At 42.1% G+C, this 21,549-nt stretch overlaps 2 protein-coding genes and 1 long non-coding RNA gene across 4 annotated transcripts; 1 reads left to right on the top strand and 2 right to left on the bottom strand.

The window, feature by feature from the left end:
- Positions 1-3: 3 nt before the first annotated feature.
- Positions 4-10,006, top strand: LOC146504345 (uncharacterized). Of its 2 annotated transcripts, none has more exons than XR_014868622.1 (3): positions 4-1,128; positions 1,680-3,535; positions 3,608-3,926. It is a non-coding gene; the product is annotated as an uncharacterized LOC146504345 (long non-coding RNA). The 2 variants fall into 2 exon arrangements; XR_014868623.1 differs by lacking the exon at positions 3,608-3,926 and adding an exon at positions 8,290-10,006 and having other exon boundaries at positions 13-1,128; positions 1,680-2,315.
- Positions 2,333-4,050, bottom strand: LOC146504346 (uncharacterized). Its single transcript, XM_085130333.1, has 3 exons — positions 3,924-4,050; positions 2,962-3,051; positions 2,333-2,791 (listed from the first exon to the last, which is right to left on the bottom strand). Exons 1-3 carry the CDS (start codon positions 4,048-4,050, stop codon positions 2,532-2,534), a joined length of 477 nt encoding a protein of 158 aa, XP_084986459.1. The 3' UTR covers positions 2,333-2,531.
- Positions 8,359-19,495, bottom strand: LOC146504347 (uncharacterized). The gene is made up of 7 exons (XM_085130312.1): positions 19,396-19,495; positions 13,128-13,253; positions 12,878-13,011; positions 12,606-12,771; positions 12,126-12,419; positions 10,591-11,828; positions 8,359-10,065 (listed from the first exon to the last, which is right to left on the bottom strand). The coding sequence occupies exons 2-6, from the start codon at positions 13,235-13,237 to the stop codon at positions 10,964-10,966; spliced, it is 1,569 nt and encodes a 522-aa protein (XP_084986438.1). The 5' UTR covers positions 13,238-13,253; positions 19,396-19,495; the 3' UTR covers positions 8,359-10,065; positions 10,591-10,963.
- Between the last annotated feature and the right edge of the window lie 2,054 nt (positions 19,496-21,549).

Genomic DNA, 21,549 nt, shown 5'->3' on the forward strand with positions numbered 1-21,549 from the left:
AAAATAAATCGCGTGGCCAAGAAAAATCCATCCGCGTGAACCGGAAATGTGGGAGGAATGTGGGAGGAAGTTGTGCCAGACGCAGTGTTGCCAAATTAGCGACTTTGTCGCTATATTTAGCGAGTTTTCAGACCCCCTTAGCGACTCTTTTTCTGAAAAGCGACTAGCGACAAATCTGGCGACTTTTTCTGGTATTATTGGAGACTTATTTATGACGACTTTTTGACGTGAAAACGCGTATCGCTCTCACTCTCAACAAGCAGCGGTGCTGCCGTGGGCGCCTCACCCGTGCCAAAGCGCTCACGGGTGGAGGATAGTCCTCCCCCAGCTGCTATCAGGGCAGGAGACGTTCACACCTGTGCGTCCAAACTGCAAATGAATCGCGCATGAGTTCTTCTTTTACTGTTAGGCTGTTTTGTGGATCACAAGGTTTAAAACTACTTATAAACACACACTCTCACACACAAAGTAACTCCACCAGAGTGCCAATTTCGGGTCACTTTTGCCAGTCCAGGCCTGGATAAAGGAGCAGGGTTGGAATTGTGACATTAAAAAACAATAATTGCTAAAATAAATTTAATTTGTAGTTCTAAATAAATTCTAACTGCATTTAGGACGTTTTTTACTCACTTTATGTCTTTTCCACAACGTTATTTCTCTCTCCAACAACGTAGGTTACAATTACATTAGCATGACAAATTATGCAAATTAGGTGATGACGTCATTTGGCGACTTCTAGCGACTTTTAGGACAGCCAATAGCGATTTTCCTTACTAAGGAGTTAGCAACACTGGCCAGACGGTATCTTTGCAAGATGGCAGCTGTCGAGCTAGTGCTTGAAGAGAGAGTCTCCCTTCTCTATGTACTGTGGAGAGCAGAGCAGCGGCGTAAAAGACGCCCTCGCCGTACCTGGGTCCATCAGGTCCTCCAGAGGCATGAGCAGTTTGGTGAGTTTCACCATTTGCTCCAGGAGCTGCGCCTGGATGAAGGCCGATTCCAGCGATATCACCGTCTTTCACTCGGCCAGTTTGAGGACCTGCTTCCCCGGGTCGGTCCCAGAATCGCCCGCCTAGACACCAATTACAGGCGCTCAATCCCACCTGCAGAGCGCCTGTCCATCTGCCTGAGGTTAGTAAAAGTATTTAATACGGTAGTCCTTTATTGATACCTGTGCTAATACATGCACCATTTATACACTGCTAACATGGATGTGCTATGCTAACAGTGAATGCTCTCGGTGTTTACTGATAGCAAACTGTGGTACGTAGACGACTGTTTATAATATTTCTAGTGATACTCAGGTCTCATCAAGTCCCGATTTAATTCGATTTATGCTGTTATCAGTGTTTGCAATGATAGCATGGCTGTGGTGTCATATCAATGTATGCGCTCGGTGTTTGCTGATATCAAACTGTAGCATTAGGACCACTGAGTTAACCTTTGTAGTGATACTCACTCCTTTTTATTTAGACCTGGTTTAATTCTGGGATAGTTGAATATTTGTATATAATCACCGCAGACTGTTTTAGATTATATCTAATATATATCATGTAATTATCCTTATAATTACAAAATGTTTTATGTAAGATTTATGTTTTGCAATTTGGAATTTTGGAATTTCAATAATGTATTTTGTAACTGCAGTACACATAATACTCATTTTAAACAATTTTGTCCAGGTTCCTTGCCAGCAAACAACTCCTCCAGAGAGGCTGTCCTGGCCTGTTTGAAGTCCGAGTGACTTCCCCACAACGGCTCTTTTAAGAGCCACCCACAAACCTCTAAAGAGTGTTCCTGTCTTTTTAAATTTTTCTTAATAAATGGAGCTCTACTCCAAAATAAACTAACCTCTTTTTACTCTCTTAAGTAACTTGTCTTCACTATGTTCCTGTATACAGTGTGGTGCAAAAGTTTGGGCAACCTTATTAATAGTCATTATTTTCCTGTATGAATCGCTGTTACAATGAAAAATGTCGCTTACATATATCATATAGGAGACACACACACTGATATACAATAAATATTTATTTCATTTCTCTTTTTTTGTGTCGCCAATTTATGCACCTGCTTGATTTAAACAGTTATTGCACACTTTCTGTAAACTGCATTTCACTTCTCAAATATCACTGTGTGTCTCCTATATGATATATTTAACTGACTATTTTTATTGTGACAACCAATGATTTGTACAAGAAAATAATTACTTTTCACAATGTTGCCCAAACTTTTGCATCCCACTGTATTAGTATGTTTTGTCATTAGTATAATATGAAATAAATTCTACTTGTGTCAAGTCGGGTGCCAATATTTGCTGTGTAGTAGAACAGAGACATTTGTCATTATAAATGTTTATTTGAAAAAATATATAAATTCATTAACAAAAACATTTATCATAAATATATGAAATTTAACTATTCACAGAGAGACAGGAATAAAAAGGACCCAGCTTCGAGTGGAAGAGCCTCAGGGAGAAGGAGGAGAAAAATAAGAACATTGTTTCTGCCCTGGAGAGCTGCTGCCTCATCAGAAAACTACTGATCATTAGGGTATAATGTTTCCAAATTTAACACAGCTGTGCTGTTTTCAAAAGCTAATTTATAAATTTGAAATTTCACGAATTCTCGTGTCTGAGGCGGCATGCTCTCCAGAATAGGAACAAGGCCGAGGAGGAAATGTTCTGTTGGAGACGGGCGTGGCCTCTTTAGGGACTCCAGGATGGCCAGCTCCACCGCCGATGGACCGTCCTGGGACCCGTCCCTCGCCCGCCTTCGAGCTGTCCTCCTCTGTGGGCCTGTAAAACACAGCACAAAACAACACTAAGTAATGAGAAGGCTGCTACTAGATTTTCATTTTCAAAATTGAAAAAAACATGATATAAACAGATTGGTTGTAGATATTTAGTAAAGGTGATCACAAGGGAATTCAAGCAAGTAAAAAGCTATCAGTGCTTGATGTTCATACCTGTGGGTGCAGCAGCAGGAGCTGAGGGACCAGGGACTGGGGAGCCAGGAGAAGAGACAGGGGAGGACTCTGCTGCATGATTACTTGACTCTATCAAGACAATATTAAATGTTAACAGGTTGAAGACAATAGTCATAGAGAATATTATATTATTATATACATTATTATATACAGTGGTCTCATTTATTGCAGCACATGAACAGTAGTCACAGTTCTCACAAGTTGATTCTCAAAGTGCAAACCTTTGTCGATTTTAAAAGTAAAAGTATTATGCTGCGCTTTTTCTCCGTCTGCGGCGCCACTTTTTTGCTCCCGGTGCAGGTGTCTATTTCCGAATGAGGGTCATAGTTATGAGTGTTTTTGTGCTGTTTTTTTCTATTCGACGTGATGGTTATTGTTGTAAAGGCTCACCTTTCAGCACATTCACTTCACCAAATGCACCTTGTTTCTTTTCCTCACCTTTGATTGGGTGTGGTGCTTGGCCTTAATTGCACTCACGTGTCACTCGTTATATAAGGACTGCACTCACCTACCCCTCACTCTTTCTTCACTCCCACATGGGGCGGCAGCTGAGGTGAGTACTCTTTAAGTCTCCTGAGTTCATGTATTGTTTCAAGTTACTTAAATCATACTTTGTCCTTTTTAGAGATAGCAGTCCATGTGTGTCTTTCCTTCCTTTACCCATTATTCAATAAAACGACAAAACCTGTAAATTGACTGCTTATTCTCATTCTAATCGGATGAGCCCATGATGATGACTACTTAAACCCTGAACCTTCCTTCCTCCAAAACAGAATGCAATGCGCATCGTTGAAAGCTGTACGGTGCCATAAAAAAAATCAGCGAAAAGGCAGTGACGGATGAACAGCGGACTACTGAATACTGTTTATTAATAAACAAATATATTCCTGTATGACAACACGCATAAATTAACTGCCTACATTAACTCAATGTAAACATACCTTCTGACTGACACTCCCCTGCTGCCTCTTCGGGCTGTCCCTGGTCCTCGGGGGAGAAGTTCTCCACGGTCCGCACCATATTGCCGCTTGTCTCCCGTGGGGTGAGGAAGGGGTCCAGAAACCCCATGACCGCGAAGAACTTTCATCTTCTCCCCGATCCTGCTGCAGACCCACTCCTCTTCTCCTTCTGTCTTCTTCTCCTTATTATATGTGTCCCTGAGGCTATTCCACTTTCTCCTGCAGATGTCCTCTGAATAAACGCATTATCTTGTTAGCGGAAAGGTATTTGTACATCAGTGGGAAAATAGCGGGACAGTAGGCGGGCTTGCTAGCTTTTGCACGGCTTCATCGGGTCAGTCTGAAATTTAAAAAGAAGAAGGAATGAACTTACCAGGTTGCCCGAGCTCCTCACTTGTGTCTCCAAGCTAGGTCCTTTTTATTCCTGTCTCGGTAGAAGTAGTAGCTAGCATCATATAGCTCCGGGTGATTAGCCACGGCACTGATGAGCTTTTCCTCCATACTGAATGAAGAATCAAGGGCTTTGGCTGGATCTGCCCCTTTGACCTAGGTCAGAGCCACGTCATCAGGCTCCTGATTGGTTGTCGCGGCGCGATTTGACGCTGGAGTTCAGATTTTTCCAACTCGAGCGGTAGACGCGAAACGCACGTATGCACAAAATGCAACACAAAAACTCACGCGCGTGGTTTTATTCGCGAGTCAAACGCGCCAGGCAAGCCATTAGTGCCAAAAATCGCCACTTTTCTAACCCGTTTGGTTAAGAAATGGCGTAAAAACGCCGTTTAATTATTCAAAACGCCGAAAAAAACGGCGTTCTGTTCCGACAAACGGCGACCATCCGAGTGACGTAAAAAGCGGCGTTCAAAGACAGACGGAAACGCCGTTTTTTACGCCGCTCGGCAGAAAACGCCCTTTTTATGCATCTTTGAACGGCGTTTTTTTACGGCGTTCTGTGCCAGCTGTAACGGCGTTTAAAACGGCGTTTTATTGAAATTATGCAGGGCACTCCCCATGGTTCCCTCATCCAATTACTTTCAACTCATTTCACCCAATCAAAGAAGAGGAAGTGCAGACCACACTAATGCATCACCGATTCACCTTGCTGCTAAGTGATTGCCTATTCCAGGGGTCTGCAACCTTTTACACCCAAAGAGCCACTTGGACCCGGTTTCCACGCAAGAAAACACTGCGAGCCGCAAATACTTTTTGAAATCTAAAATGAAGATAACACTGTATATATTGTTTGTTTGGTTTTTTTTTTTACCTTTATGCTTTGTGTGAACAACTAAAGTAAGTAAGTAAAGTTTATTTATTAAGCGCTTTTCACAGACAGGCAGTCACAAAGCGCTGTACACAAATATTAAAATAAACAATACAACCAATAGACATTATACACAATGTAAAAGATCAAATGTAAATAATGTAAAGAATATAAAATACGTACATCAACAAAAGGCTTGTTTGAACAGAAAAGTTTTGAACTGCTTTTTAAAAGAATCCACAGAGCAAATAAGATGTGTTTCTTATGAAATCCATGAAGAAAATCCACAGAGAAAATTACATTTTATTTATGTAATTAACACATTTTGAACTCTTAAAGAAATATAACAAAAGGAAAGACACCCAGCTGAACTAAAATGATGCATGTAGCAAACAAAAACTGTTGTGAGCCACCACCCTTATATCGCCTTTGGGCTTTTGGAGCCTTGACCTGACTTTTAAAAAGTAATTGGAAAAAAGCACTATGCTGCTAAAAAAGAAAAAATAGATATTTGCAAAATTCTGCCTAAATATGTATTTTACCTGGTTAATGTGTGTGGCGGGCGTGGTCTGCAGCGCTGCTGCAGGGGAGGCGGACACACCTGAGCGGCACCCGCAATCTCGCTTCGCCACCTTAAAGTCTGTGCTCTCTCTGCTGTTGTGTTGTCGGGCTGTGAGCTGAAAAGCTACAGCCAGCTGTATGCGTACAACAACCGTGTGTGAAAAGTGGTCAGTAAAGAGATGCTGAAAAGCATGTTCATGCAAACATCATCGGGTCTGCCGTGATATGTTTACAATAAGACTTATGGTCCTGAACCTCTGCGCACAGCGTCTGCAGATCGGGGCTTTCATCTTCATGCAGGACTGTAAGCTGTCATCTGTGAGGCGTGAGCGGTGTTTGTTTTAACATAGTTCACGGTGGAGCTGCTGACATAATGTGGATCCGAAGATCCATAACTGGCCTACCTGGGGTCGAAAGTCTCGATAAATGCACGGCGTTTCGGCGGGTATACCGGCTTCCTCGAGTGTGACGCTTATTTTGAGCGGTGAAAAAATAATAAGATATAATTTTATTTTTATATTTCAAAATCACAATAGTCTTCCAATTTAGAACTACAAGTTAAAAAAAGAACTAAACACAAATAAAATACACTTCAGCTAAATACTTATAATTTATTTTCCCAAACCACCCGGAGCCGCAGTATAAGGACAAAAGAGCCGCATGCCGACCCCTGGCCTATTCAGTACCAGTGCTTGTCACAGTATTCACTTGTATTATAATCCCACTATGCATTTTGATGTGTTTAAGGCATGATCGAGCAAACAAACGACAGAATACTTTTTCTGAAACCTTAACTGTGTTACCTGTTATGGCAGCTAACAGGAAATGAGCAGCGCTTGCTCTGCTCATTTCTGAGCTTCTTTCTTATTTTCCTCTTTACTTTTCTTAAGCTTTAACTTATGTCTTAGCAATCAGATTCTGCCATCATGCATTACCGCTTTGTGCTAGTTATGTTGACTTTTCTCTTCTTCTGTCTCCTCTTTTTTCACCCGTATTTGGACACTCGGTGCATTGCTCCTTTGTTTACATTAGGGATCAGCTGTTAGCGCTGCGCCCTGCAGCTACGCTACCGGCAGACAGACCCTACATCCCCAGTGAGGGAAGAAACGGGGGTGATGTCTCCCGAGAAGGACACCTTACACACCATCTCTCCTTCTTGTAATCACTGCAAATGTGAGATCGCTCCCTGATATGATTGAGGAGCTAATGACGCTAACCCGGTCACAGTGGCAGTATCCCGGCACTCCCTCTGTGAGTAGGCTGCCCGGCTTCCAGCTGCTGCGGGCGGACAAGACGAGAGACAGCGTAGAGAGGAAAAGGAGGGGGGCTGGCAGTGTTTGTTAAAGACGGTTGTGGTATCCCTGGGCACATCGCTGTGGAAGAACAACTCTGCAACACAGACATTGAGCTATTAGCTGTTAGCATCCGTGGAGGCAGCCTGTGACTCTCTGTGGTCCGCAGACTGCAAACGCAATCTCCGAGAGCTCTTCTTCTAATATCAGGGGACTTTAATCATGACTCCACACTGCCCACCTTCACCCAGTATGTGACCTGCCCCACCGTAGGCAATAAAACATTGTACTTAATGTATGCCAATGAAAAAGTGGCATACAGTTCACCACCTCCCCCTGCCCAGGGAAGATCCGATCGTAACTGAGTGTGTCTTGTCCCTGTGTGCAGCACTTACTGTGCAGGGACCCACTAATCACCCACGCAGTGCAGAGATGGTCCGCGGAGGGCATATAAATAAATAATAAAAGCAAATAAATGACAGTATGCTTTTTCTGAAACAAACGGAGACCTTAACTTTTATCAAAATACCGTTTTACTCAGTTTAAAGTAATACCACTGTATAATAGCCTTCAATTTTAATAATGTTAACAGTATCTCAGGAATATTTTTGCCCTTTCAACATGCATTAAAAAAATAGATATGCAGTTTTGAATCAGACCTGTATGTACGTTTTCTCAAAAGTGATGTAAATAAGTAATCTCAAGAACATGAAATAATAGTTTCCCATGTAATCTGGAGATGTCCTTGTCAATGTCATCAGAGTACTCTGGATGTCTTACACGAATTTGAAACATAAAACCAGAGTGGCACATGACAGTGTTGCACATAACATAACTAGTTTACCTGTATGACAAAAAGAATCCATGTAACTTGGTTATGGCTTCTTTCTGATAACTGTCGGCTGCAGTGTGCATTATCTTGACAAAAGTATAAGATACTGAACCCGCTGATATGATGTGGTGGAGGAGCACAAATACCTGGACACTGACATATATACATTTGCTGAACTGGAAGATCAAAAGGCTGTTTTTTGTGAGCAAGCTTGTGTGTGCATCAAAATGTTAATGACAGATGTTCTGTCAGTTCAGGTGAGTGCAGTGCACTTTGATGTGTTCTTCTTGGATCAGGAGAGCAAGCTCTGTGATTGGCTGCACTTCGGAAGCTGTGGTGGAGAGGAAGTGAGTGAACAAACTGTCATGCATCATGGATATTCCTCTCAATCCACCTCACCAGTGTTACGGATTCAAATATTGGGGATGGATACAAGAGGAAAACCAAAATAACAACACTGGTCCGGCCGGGTCAAGTCAAACGATGATTTAATGAACACACGCGTGGGAGATGGACACCATACAGCAGACAGCATCAGATCTCAAAATGGTGGAGCCTTGATCAAACTCTTATAGCCTCTAGTGGCCCCCACCTAATCATAAAAGCCTAAACATTCACATTCTTTCTCACACAGCGCCTAAGCTACGACCTTGGCTCCCTGTTTATCTGCTCCTGCTGAGATGGGGCAGTATGCTCTGTTCTCTTCTAACCAGACAAATAAGGCGATGACTTTCTGCAAACAGTATTTCTTATAACTCAGCAGTATAATGCATCATAAAACAATATCATTCATTCACAATAAATCAACAGTCTAATGTAATGCAAATCAGTTTACCAAATGTAATCGTTATCACCTTCTTCTAATTCAGGAGAATAATGCAAACTAAAACTACATAATAATTCACAATCTTTAGTTAGGGGTCTAACATGGCATAAAATAATATTATAATCCCACACCAGGTACTTCTCTAAAAGTGTGACTCAGGTCTGTTGCCCCAAAGGATACAGGAAATGCACTGATTTCCATGACAGAATCGTGTCTGTTTAATGTTCCATGATGATAACTTTCCTATGAGCGTTTGAAGATCACTGACATCATGGCGTTTAGCCTCATTGTTTCTGCAAAGAGATTTCTTCAGTCACTGAATCTTTTGATAAAATATATTTTTATGCCTCTAGAGGATGGAATATTTTAAGACTTTACACTTGGGAACATTACTTTGAAATTGTTGCACGATTTGTTAATGGGGTTTTTTGCAGATTGATCAACCTCTGCCCATATTTCCTCCAGAGCAACTCTGCTTCTCTAAGATGCTATTTTAATATCTAATCATGTAACTGACCTGTTACTCTTAAAATATCCCTGCAGCCTTCTCTTGCCCCATCCCAACTGAAACATATTTTGAAACATATTGCTGCCATCAAATTAAAATGGACTTATTTTTAACGACGTAGTCTCTGTGTAAACATTTGACATGTTTTCTATGTTCTACTGTGAATAAACTTTGCCTTTGACATTTGCAAATCACTGCTTGCTCTTTTTTTATTCACATTTTACACCGGAGTCCAGTATTTTCAGAACTATGTTTGTACAAAGCATAATCTGTACAAAGCAAAACATAATCTGCTCGCTAATGTTAACACTTTTTCTCTGCTGTGAACTGTCACAACATCAAACACACGCTAAACCATTTTATATCTACTACACTATACTGAGCCACTTCAAGACCTACTATAGTTTTTTAATTATTTACTGTCAATGCTTTATAGTTGTATTTATCAATATCAACAGCTGTAACTTTTAGATTATTCAAGTTGACTTTATCGAGATTGTTTCAGTTGTAAACTTTCAACTTCACAACTTCCATCTTACACACTTTAAAAATCACTCAACATTTTTATTGTCAGTGTCACACAGCTCGTTCTTATATCTCCACTTGTAACTCTCTTCACGACAACACAGACACAGGTCGGTTCTTTGAAACGGGCGTTTATTACTTGGGCCTTCTCTCCTCGGCTTCACCATCACCAGTATGCCATGAGAACTGGTCACAAGCGAACAGTACAAACCAATTAGCAACTTTACAGTACACATATTAAGTCCAAACACAAATAACAACATTTCTCAAATGACAAATACCTCGTTGGCTGCTTGTCCTGAAAAGAGGTCCTTAAGTCCTTGTGTCAAGAGATTTATTCTAAAGACACTTCTTCAGCTTAGAATCTAAAGGTAGAAACACACAGACGCTGCAGCTTTTACTTGCAAGGGCGATCACAGAACGCTCACACCAGAGTGGGGGCTCTGTGATGTGCGCTCTGTTCTTGCACTTGTCTTTATTTATATACAAAAGTAATACAACAGTGAATACGTCTATTCATTAACAGAGGAATGTTAGTGTGTAGGGAGTGAAGATAAGAGTGGTTCAGGTGTGTGTGTGTGTGTGTGTGTGTGTGTGTGTGTTATTCTGAACGACGTGGCCCCTCTTCTTGCAGATAAAAGTGTCCAGCTCTCCTCTTCCTGGCAGGAGTGAAATAATAACAGCTTGTTCAGCTATTATCACTGTGAGAAAGAATTTATAAAGCAAGTCTTGTAGTGGACAACAGTCTAAGTCATAAAAAGGTCATCATGCAGTATTCTATAATATGCAAACTTATATCACTAAAAGATTATACTGACTACTAAGTACAATTTTATATTGACACCTTGTGTTGCTTTTTCTTTTAGCAAACTTTTAGCTTAAAATCGCTTCATGAGAGACATCTGCTCCCTCGCGGTCCATGCAAAGTCTCGTGTACTCTCGTTAAGGGTATTCTCACGAGACACTAGCTCTTACACTTTACACATGTACATTTCAAATAAAGACATTTCAACACAAACTATATATATTCATGAAATTATGTAACTTATTATAAATCAGTCATCTACATCATGAAATCTACACAGAACATTTTAACAGCATTTACACCACTACTCAATGGTACATAGTAAACACGTATCATAACTTTTCACATTATATGTATCCAGTCACCTAGATATTTTGAAGTCTTTCCACTTGCTGCTATTATGTTTCAGTCATTAATTGAACTGTCTCAGTGATGTGGAGTCCAGAAAGTATATTAAGCCAGTGATGAGTTCAATACCATGACTCCCTCTTGTGCCACTTAGTGGATCAAATAGTTCTACCACTTGCTCCATCACCGTTTCGTCCAGAGTAAATTCAATGTCTGTCACAGTAATCCTCTCAGGCCAGTCGACCAGCAATCCCAGCTCATCTGTACCATGAGCACCACCACCACCAGAATCTGCACCTGAGCCCTGAGCAGCAGTCATCTCACTCTCAGTGGCTGTCACACTACCATCAGCTGTCCCACCAATAGTCCCATCAGCAGCAGCTGCTCTGGTCTGAAAGATGTCCTGCATGGCAGTTGAGGCTCGGCCCTGTTGCTGGAGGCTGCCTCGGACAAAAATCTGTAATGGGCTCAAGTGTCTCTCTGTCCGCAAGCCATGATTGTTCCACTGTTGAGTGAAGTCTTTCAAATCTCTGTTGATCCTTGGGAGATAGATGTAATGGAGAGCCCAAAGGTGCATTTCATTGTCAATGTCAATGATGCCTTCCTCCTCCAGGTGGTGAAATAAATCACAGTACACGTTGGTCATTCCTCGCCACAGATCACCCCAGAGCCTCTCAATTCTCTGATTATGGGTACTCCTTCCTCTTAGGGCACTTCCACGATCAAAGCCTCTGAAAATGTTCATCATCAGGCAGACAGCATTGTTTTCCCCTCCTCTGTCTGTCCGGACCCTCGAGGGTACACCAGAGGATACCACGGCTCTGATGAAACTTGATAAAACAGTACTGCTACGGTTGTTGTTTGAGGCATGAAGGAAGACCACAAGACGACTGTATCCATCAATAGCCCCATGAATGACTATCCTCCACCTAAAACCGTGGTCCATAAGAAGAAAAATCTTATTTCTGCTTTGTTATTGAAACAATGGAAACACACACTCTTAATTGATTTACATGGCACTATTGCATGTCAAGTTTGAATTTTTCTCTGTACGTTGCTTGCGCTGTCTGTGTTCTCTCATTTTCCCCTTTAAACATAACCAGTTGTGTTAGAGGACTGCCCATCCCAGGGCCTGGCTCTCTTACTGTTCAACAATCATATTTGATGTAGTGCTGAATTTCACTTTGGTCAAAATAGGTGTTCAACAAATCAGTGTGCTTGGTTACCTTATCAGCTTGTGATTTCCATCAATGTGCCACAATGAGTTTGGACCTGCAACCTGATATGTTCTTCGTTCTGGTCTCCGCAAAACTGCTCTTATGGCAGCTGCTCCAGGATTTATTCGTAGCATGCTTGCTCGAACCCTCCTTCGCTGTACACGTAGTCCACGTACTCGCAGGGAGGCTCTGACAGTCTCAGGACCAATTTGTTCATTGCCAGCGACAATGTCCTGCACATGTTCATCCAACGCACTGTCAGTCAGTTCCGCATACATTGATGCACGGGTGAAATGATACTGTCTGAAATCAGACAAAAAAACATGAGTATTTTATCACTGCCATAACAACACACATCATTACTTGACTAGTTAGTGCACATTCAAATATACTAATTTTTACAATTTCACAATACCATTTAATTTGAATAAACAGTGGGTGTGTGTCACAAAAGAACTGAAAGTCACACTGGTTTCAAAAGTCACTGACCGCAGACGTCTTCGAATTGTACGAAGTGAAACATTCAAAATATCAGCCATCTGAGGTGCAGTGAATCCACATGACTTCAGGAATGAAAGCTGTTCCTGAGTGATAAGGTAAAGGGATCTGCCTCTACCTCTGTTGAAAACCACTGGTGACTGGTATCCAAAAGAGCCTGAAAATATATAAGCGTTTGATGTATTTGGAAAATAGGTTAAGACAGAGTCATAATTTATTTCACACTTTTGATGAGTCAAGGAATCGACACAATATGTGCTTACCTTGTTGGCCATGCTGAGTAGACAGTTCGACCTCCTGAATCAATTCAGCCAAGTCACGCAGAAGTTGATCTGCTGCAGTTACACTGATCAGTCTTCCTCTTGCCCACCGAAGGCTTCTCTGCATTGTCTCCAACCTCAAAGATATCAAAAAATTACTTCTTAATTCATGTTATATTTTCAGGCCATATTCCCCTTAAACATTTTATGCAAGTTAAAATGTTAAATGTTTTCCATCATGCTTTGATCATACCTCCTTAACGCTAACTGTAGCACATCTGGCCCAACATCGTCCATCAGCAGCCGCCGTGTACAGTCATTAAGAATGTTCTTGCACCTTGAGATGAAAATCCTCCAGGCCATACTTTGTACTGTGATCCTACAAAGACAAAAATGTAAATTATTACTTTCAACAGGTTTATATATTTAAATAAATCAAAAAAATTTCATGTTAGTCTTCCGAAAATTGTGACTGAGCACTTTTGGAACCACTGTCATCACTGTAAGTATTGGGACTGTGAACAGTTACAGAATACATCTGAAATAAATGTCAGATTCTAACAGGTTATAGTTCTGTTAATAGAGCTTTTGAATCTACGTTTCATACATATTTCTATCTTTAATAACAGTATGTCAACGAAGTCAACCAATATTTTCATATTTCAAACACACACCCAAGTTAAAAATTTGAATCTCCACATCTTCTACTCTGCATATCTGAAAAATCATTTTTGATAATGTTCCAATTCCATTGTCAATTGTTCCCATCTATGTTATTCATCTTTGTTTATTTTAAATGCTGTCATTAGTTTTTTTCCCCAACTTATTAACAAAATGAACATGGTCTACATTGTTTTATATATTGTTGTAAATAAAACGACATTTTTGTATTGTACTCTGGGTTCTTGAAGACCATGCTGTCTTTTAACTTTATTATTTATTTTCTGCATATACTGTTCTTTATTCATTTCTTTACTCGTTGTGGATTTAAGAGTGTAATAACGGACTGAAACAGAAGATGGCAGCACTGCATGTACAAGGATGCCAGCTGCCGTTAAACCCCGAAGAAGAAGAAGCTCTGTCCCAGAATTCATAGCGCGGCCCAGCTCAGTTTCCAACAATGGCGGCAGCTAGTTAGTTTTCATATTACTCTTATTGTTATGTTGTGGCAGGGATTTGTCCACCAGGGGGCAACAGTTGTTGGAGAGTTTTCAGTCTGTGGGGCGCATGCCCCGGGTCTCTTAATAAAGAAGTAACTGTAAGTTAAACATGGTCTCCGTGGTTCCTTAATCCTAGGATATCACATATGGCGACGAGGATAAAAGCCAGGTGTTGCTGTGAAGTTACACCGTGATAAGTGACTTATGAAGTGAGGTTGGCAAGTGGTACAGCGCTAGCATCTGTTGGAAGCAGAGCGTAACCCTCGGTGTGGAATAATGGCTACCACTTTGGGCTCGGTGGCACCGTTCGACAGCGAGCTGCAATCCTGGGAGGAATATTGTGAGATTTTGGATTACTTCTTTGTGGCGAATGATATTAAGGAGGAGGAGAAGAAGCGAGCGGTACTGTTGAGTTGCGTGGGCGCACAGACCTATGCCCTGATTAGGAACCTACTCAGTCCGGTCAAGCCAGGGGATCGGTCTTATGCTGAGTTGGTGGGATTGTTGAACAATCATTTTCACCCTAAGCCGAGTGAAATTGTGCAGCGGTGGAAGTTTAACACACGGAATAGAAGGCCGGAGGAAAGTGTGGGCGATTATGTAGCGGAGCTGAGGAAGCTCGCACAGGACTGCAACTTTGGAGACTCCCTGACGGTGATGCTGCGGGATCGTTTGGTATGTGGAATAAGCGACGACAGGATACAGCGCAGATTGTTAGCAGAGGATTCGATAACATTTGAAAAGGCGCTGAAGTTTGCTCAAGCAATGGAGGCTGCTAACAGAGACATTGTGGATTTGAAAAGCATGACGGAACAGTCGCGATTCACTAAAGGACTAGGAGCGGTGAACAAGATGGAGGACGGCGGCTCGACGTCACAACAGGTTGTCAGGAAGTGCTACAGATGTGGAGGGCTAAATCATGTGGCCAAGGACTGCAGGTTTGTTTCAGAAAAATGCCACACCTGTGGAAAGGTTGGACACATAAAAAGGGTCTGCCGAATGAAAATGGAACAAAAAGGAGGGCGTGGCAGACAAGGTAAACAAGCCCATTTCTTGGAAGAGGAGAATGTGGAGAGTGAGGAAGAAGGAGCTGAAATGCACCACATAAAGGCAAGTGTGACTATGTATAATGTGCAGGAGGAGATTAGCATCCCAAGGGAGGAACCAATCAGACAGAAGCTAAAAGTAAATGGACAGAATGTGACATTTGAAGTAGACACAGGCTGTGGCTACACTATCATGTCGAAGGAGTCATTTAAAAAACTTTTTGAAGGCAGTAATGCGCCCAAAGTAAGCAAGTGTGGAATCAAACTGAGAACGTATGGAGGCCACAAGGTACCCGTGTGGGGAGCAGCCCAAGTGCAGGTGGAATTCAGAGACAGTAAAAAAAAACTGGATGTGGTGGTGGTTGAAGGGGCTGGAACTAGTTTAATGGGTCGGGGATGGATTAAGGCCCTCCAATTAGATTGGCAACCTGTACACAAGATAGAAGGCAGAGATGATGCCTTACAGCGGATACTGGCCAGACATGAAACAGTGTTTAAGGATGAGTTGGGAACGCTGAAGGGGTTTGCAGCAAAGATACATGTAGCCAGTGATGCCAAACCGTGCTTCTATAAGCCCCGATCAGTTCCGTTTGCTATGAAAAAGAAAGTGGAGCAGGAACTGGAGAGACTGTTGGAGGAGAAGATCATCCAACCAGTGAAATTCTCAGAGTGGGCCGCACCCATCGTACCCGTACTAAAGCCAGACTCCAGTGCCAGAATTTGTGGTGACTACAAACTGACTGTTAACAAGGTGTCGCCTGTAGAACAATACCCCATTCCACGAATGGAGGACATGATAGCGGGGCTGGCGGGAGGAGAAAAATACACCAAGTTAGATATGAGTCACGCATATCAACAGGTTGTACTGGATGAGGAATCTAGAAAATATGTCACAGTGAACACACACAGGGGTTTGTTTACATACACCAGGTTGCCATTTGGTGTGAGTTCAAGTCCTGCCATTTTTCAGCGCACCATGGAGAGTGTGTTGCAAGGTCTGACCAATGTCGCAGTGTATCTGGATGACATCATCCTGACGGGAAAGAATGACAAAGAACATCTTCAAACACTGGATGGAGTGCTGCAGCGCTTGGAGGAGGCGGGCCTGCGCTTAAAAAGGAGCAAATGTCAATTCATGGAGAAGGAAGTGACATTTTTAGGACATCGGGTGGATAAGACCGGTTTACATCCAGTGCCAGCAAAAGTGAAAGCAGTGCAGGAGGCGCCACCCCCAAAATCAGTGACAGAGCTCAAAGCTTATTTGGGGTTGTTGAACTTCTATAATAAGTTCTTGCCAAACTTGTCCACACTGTTGGCCCCACTGCACAAGCTTCTGAGAAAGGGGGAACCATGGTGTTGGGGACCAGCACAGGAGAAGGTTTTCTGCAAATCAAAGGAACTGTTGCAGTCAAGCAGTGTATTGGTACACTATGATGAGCAAAAAGATTTAATTCTTTCTTGCGATGCATCCCCCTATGGAGTGGGAGCAGTACTAGCTCACCGCATGCCAGATGGTCAGGAAAAACCCATTGGGTTTGCATCACGTACCCTGAATGCAGCAGAAAAGAACTACTCACAGCTGGATAAAGAAGGCTTGGCTGTAATATTTGGTGTACAGTATTTTCATAAGTACCTGTATGGCAGGAAGTTCATGATTATCACAGATCATAAGCCATTGATAAGTTTGTTCCATGAGTTGAAGGCCGTCCCTCAGATGGCGTCACAGAGGATCATGCGATGGGCGGTGTTATTAAGAGCCTATGAGTATGTCATTAAATACAGAGAAGGCAAAAATAACAGTAATGCTGATGGTCTGAGTCGTCTCCCTCTTCCAGAGAACCTCCCTAAAGAGGTAGCAGCTGAGGACCAAGTGTTGATGGTAGATCAGGACCAGGAGGGCGTGATGACATCTGAGCAGCTGCAAAGATGGACAACCAAAGATCCCATACTCTCCAGAGTGCGTGAGTATGCTTTGAGAGGATGGCCCACTACGCAGCATCCTAATTTTCAGCCCTACAGACAGAGACAACAGGAGCTGAGTGTGCAGGATGGGTGTGTGCTGTGGGGGGCGAGGGTGGTGATACCAGAACGAGGTCGACGCCCCCTTTTGGAACAGCTACATCAGTCACACCCAGGAATGAGCCGCATGAAGGGCCTGGCCAGAAGCTACATGTGGTGGCCGCATATGGAGAATGACATTGAAGACAAGGTGAGGTCCTGCAGTACATGTCAAGAACATAGACACAGGCCGCAAGAGGCACCGCTACACCCCTGGGAGTGGCCAGAAAAGCCCTGGAGAAGGATACATATCGATTATGCTGGCCCGTTTTTGGGTAAAATGTTCTTAGTAATAGTGGACGCCCACTCCAAATGGTTAGATGTGTATCCAGTTCCATCCGCTACAGCAGCTGCAACCATAGACTGCCTGAGAAACTGTTTCAGCACGCACGGCCTTCCTGAGATGGTGGTTTCAGACAATGCCCAGTGTTTTGTAAGTGCACAAACTAAAGAGTTCATGGCCAAGAACGGAATCACTCATGTCACCTCCGCTCCATATCACCCAGCATCCAATGGGTTGGCAGAAAGAGCAGTGCAAACGTTCAAAGAACTCATGAAAAAGAGTACTGGAGACACACTGGCAACCAAGTTAAACAGGGCTCTGTTTAGTTACAGAATCACACCACAGTCCACAACAGGGAAGTCTCCCGCTGAGTTGATGATGGGCCGGAAGTTGATGTGTACTCTTGATCTCATACACCCTGACTTGAAACAGAAAGTGACAGCAAAACAAGATAGCCAAAGACTGTATCATGATAGACATGCTAAGGAGCGCATGTTTGTTATTGGAGACACAGTATATACCAGAAACTATGGCAGAGGACCCAAATGGATACCAGGACTTATACAGGAGATGACGGGGCCTGTTTCCTACTTGGTGATGCTGGGCAATGGGACAGTGGTGAGGCGTCACGTAGATCAGCTGTTTGCCCGCCTGGAGCCATGCCTGGCAGCAGGAATGCCTGAAGGCCACCCAGGTGAGCCTCCAAAGGCAGCCCCAAACATCAGCGCTGAGACAGGAGACGAGGATGAGAGACACATGGAGGTGCAAGTTACACCAGTGGTGAAGCCACATATGGAGAGTAGTGATTCACAGGAATCACCTGCCACTGGGTTACGGCGATCGCAAAGAACCAAGAGACCGCCGGAGCACCTGAGAGACTTTGTGCCGTGATTACGATAATAAGAAGGAGATAACTGTGAACTGTTATAGGTTAACCTAAGACTGTTGGACTAAAGGTTCATTATTACAGAGTGAAATTGCAATAAAGGCTGGGGACGGGGTTGTTGCATTTTTATAAAGGGGAAGTTTTTGTTTATGGGTATTTTCTGTAGTGATTAAAACTACAGAGTAGTTTCAGTTTAAGGGGGGAGGAATGTTATGTTGTGGCAGGGATTTGTCCACCAGGGGGCAACAGTTGTTGGAGAGTTTTCAGTCTGTGGGGCGCATGCCCCGGGTCTCTTAATAAAGAAGTAACTGTAAGTTAAACATGGTCTCCGTGGTTCCTTAATCCTAGGATATCACACTTATTATTCTTTCTGGGTCACAAAATAAACATTTAACATATTTTCAGGCGAGAATGTAACCGTATAAACCTCAAATATCTGCTCAGTTTATCAAGACACCACATATTTTCAAAAGCGCTCCGACGTTTTCGGAGTCGTCTGTTACCCACTAGCTCGATAGCTAGCCGGGGGCTAGGCTCACTAGAGCCGTGAGAACACCGGACTCCCGGCATATTGTTTTCAAACCCACCCCCGTCTTTCGCTACTCTGGTTAAATATATATAAGTCACTTAAATAACTTAAAAATGATATTGTTTGCCTTTTTTTTTTTTTACTATTTTATTTGTTCCTGAGTAAATAGGTTTGGCTGACATTAAAGTTATAGTTTTTTACCTCACCTGATCAGATAAAAAAAATCAACATCGATTCAATGTCGTCTTGCTATCTGGGATGGCAGTGCAGTGCCGTGTAGCCTAATCCGGCTAATGTAACAAGTGTTATAAAACCGTATTTTAAATAATATAAAGTGGCTAAACGGAGTACCATATTAAAGACCTTATTAACATGCCTCACCTAAAATGGCATGTTGGCAAGATTCCTAGCGGACCAAGGTTAGCATGACTTTTTTTTTCGCTTACTACAAAGCTAACATGTAACATGTGCTTAAAAGGATAAAGCAATGTTTCTGAATCATTGCTTAGCTTTTAGTTAGCAAAGTCGAACAGTAATTGAGATTAACTACGGTACTTACGGTCAAATGTGTTTTTTGTTGGTGCAGAGAGTTCGCATCCATTCACCTGTATGTAGTTTGTCGCACATAGCTTGATTGAGACAACACAAATATGAGGTTGACTGTGATTGGTTACCACAAATTCTGATCACAGGTTGTGGTAAGGGGTGGATTAAAAAACCCCCACAACCTTCAGTCTTGCTGATCCAATCACAAACAATGTACCTTCTCCCGCCGTACTTTGAATTTTCGGGATGCTATATATATATCTGCCCAGCCTTTTGTCGGACTTCTTGTGGACAGTCATGTCTGAACAGAGCGCTGCATTTCTACGGAGAGTCAATGATATCAGAGACAGAATGAATGCCCAATTTAACCGGCTACTGAATCAAGATGACAGTGAAGAGGGGACATCTCTTCTACAAAGGTGAAATGCTTTGGTGGTGGTTACTCTATTAGCAAGCTTTTAGCTTTGCGCCTTTTTTGTTCTTGCAAAACGAAATAACTTTTACATTTTTAAATAATAAATGGCTCGTTTACTAATTATCTGTTACAATTCAATCGACAGCATTTAACAACAAATTCTGTAATTATAAATGTCTATCCTAGATCGACGACTTCAAATGACAGTCATTTTAATCCCTCTTATGTGCATTTATGCATAAAGATTTTAGTTTATAAATGTAGCATATCCCATATTTTCAGGGAGCATTTAATTTGCGAGACAATCGAAAAATGCATGCAATAAACACCGAAGTGTTGAACATTCATTCCTTACTCTGAGTGTGTGGGGTGGTTTTTTTTCTTTTCTTTTTTTTTCTTGGGGGGGTCTCTGTGTCATTAGTTTGACTTAAATTATCTCATGGTCTAATGCTAGCTTTGGAGTTTTCCACCAACAGCACGGGGGTGGACCAGTGCGCAGACCAAGAGGCGGGAGAACCAGACATCGCCAGTTAACGTTTAAGGTGTCAGTACTAAGGAATCCGACACTGACACACTACCGATCTCATAGGGGTAATCAATATTTATTTTAATATTAATTATTTGGAGTGATGGGTTTGAAAAAAGAGAATTACATCATGGTGTCAGTTGTTTACAAATTGTAGAATTTGGCATTAGATTTTTAGCACCTTTGTAATCTTTATTTCCTTGCACCAATAAGTTGATGTTGAGACACTACAATGTGACAATTTACCCTTTTCCATTTTTAGGGAAAGTTCTAAATGGCATTGCCAGCTAATTTGGTTTAAATTTGATTACAGATGCCACTCCTGCTACTCGGGTGGTCGTTCCTGTAAACCTAAATGCCACTGAATTCAGGCAGGCACTACGGGACAATATTGCAGACATACCTTTGCAGTTCGATCTATGCAAAGTGAATGGACAGCGGCTCATTCTTCCTCTTGAAGAGGAAACGCCCCAAGAAATTAGAGCAAGAAACCTACTGGGTCGCTCCAATCTTTATATCCGTCCAAAGGTATTCAAATGTTCCACTCGGGTGGCTGATATGGCATAATTGTCACTATTACTGTAACTCAGTGGCGCTCCAGTAACCCTAGTATTGTATAAGACATCTTTAAAATGTTACTGCTCAGAATAATAAATGCTGTGCTTTTACCCAAAGGATTTGAGACATTCATCTGATCCCCATGCCAGATGGCTATGCTTAAATAATGCCCCGTCAGTTGATTCACTGTTAATAACAGAAATGCAGTAGAGCAAGCTTGAACTGTGGTCTAACAGTTTTTTAGGGTTAGGGTCATTTTGTTCTTGTAATCCCAGTTTCCTGGGTTTTGGCTTTTTCATTGTCTTTTGTTAATGTCCTTAACCTTTCCTTTATTTATTTATTTTCCCCTCAGTTATCCTAAGTTCTACCTACCCAAAGACTGATCTTCTGTGGTTATGCTTTCATTCATTTTAGGTGTGGCTGTTTTGGTTCTTGTCTTTGACTTGTCCTCTGTTCTTGTTTGTCATTTGTTGTTCCATTTCTTTTATATTTTAATACTCTGGTGTTTTAGATTACAGAAGCCAATGAGGACTCAACTGGTGGAGAAGTTGTGCAGTCTGAAATGGCAATGTAAGTGTTTGACAACTGCCTTTGGACTGTAGCACTGTAAATGCATTACACCCTCTCATCATCAGTATTTACCATATTGCAGTGTGCTGCATGACACC

Source organism: Neolamprologus multifasciatus, chromosome 14 (assembly GCF_963576455.1).
Source record: "Neolamprologus multifasciatus chromosome 14, fNeoMul1.2, whole genome shotgun sequence".
NCBI classification, from domain to species: domain Eukaryota; kingdom Metazoa; phylum Chordata; class Actinopteri; order Cichliformes; family Cichlidae; genus Neolamprologus; species Neolamprologus multifasciatus.

What these genes read in the sequence shown, in the direction of transcription:
- LOC146504347 (XM_085130312.1), bottom strand. Translation starts at nt 13,237, where the DNA reads ATGGCCTGGAGGATTTTCATCTCAAGGTGCAAGAACATTCTTAATGAC. An exon ending in ACAATTCGAAGACGTCTGCG is followed by an intron (nt 12,420 to 12,605) that starts GTCAGTGACTTT and finishes GTCTGATTTCAG; the next exon opens with ACAGTATCATTTCACCCGTG. An exon ending in GGAAATCACAAGCTGATAAG is followed by an intron (nt 11,829 to 12,125) that starts GTAACCAAGCAC and finishes CCACGGTTTTAG; the next exon opens with GTGGAGGATAGTCATTCATG.
- LOC146504346 (XM_085130333.1), bottom strand. Translation starts at nt 4,050, where the DNA reads ATGGGGTTTCTGGACCCCTTCCTCACCCCACGGGAGACAAGCGGCAAT. An exon ending in AGGGGAGTGTCAGTCAGAAG is followed by an intron (nt 3,052 to 3,923) that starts GTATGTTTACAT and finishes TTGTCTTGATAG; the next exon opens with AGTCAAGTAATCATGCAGCA. An exon ending in TCCTGCTGCTGCACCCACAG is followed by an intron (nt 2,792 to 2,961) that starts GTATGAACATCA and finishes TGTGTTTTACAG; the next exon opens with GCCCACAGAGGAGGACAGCT.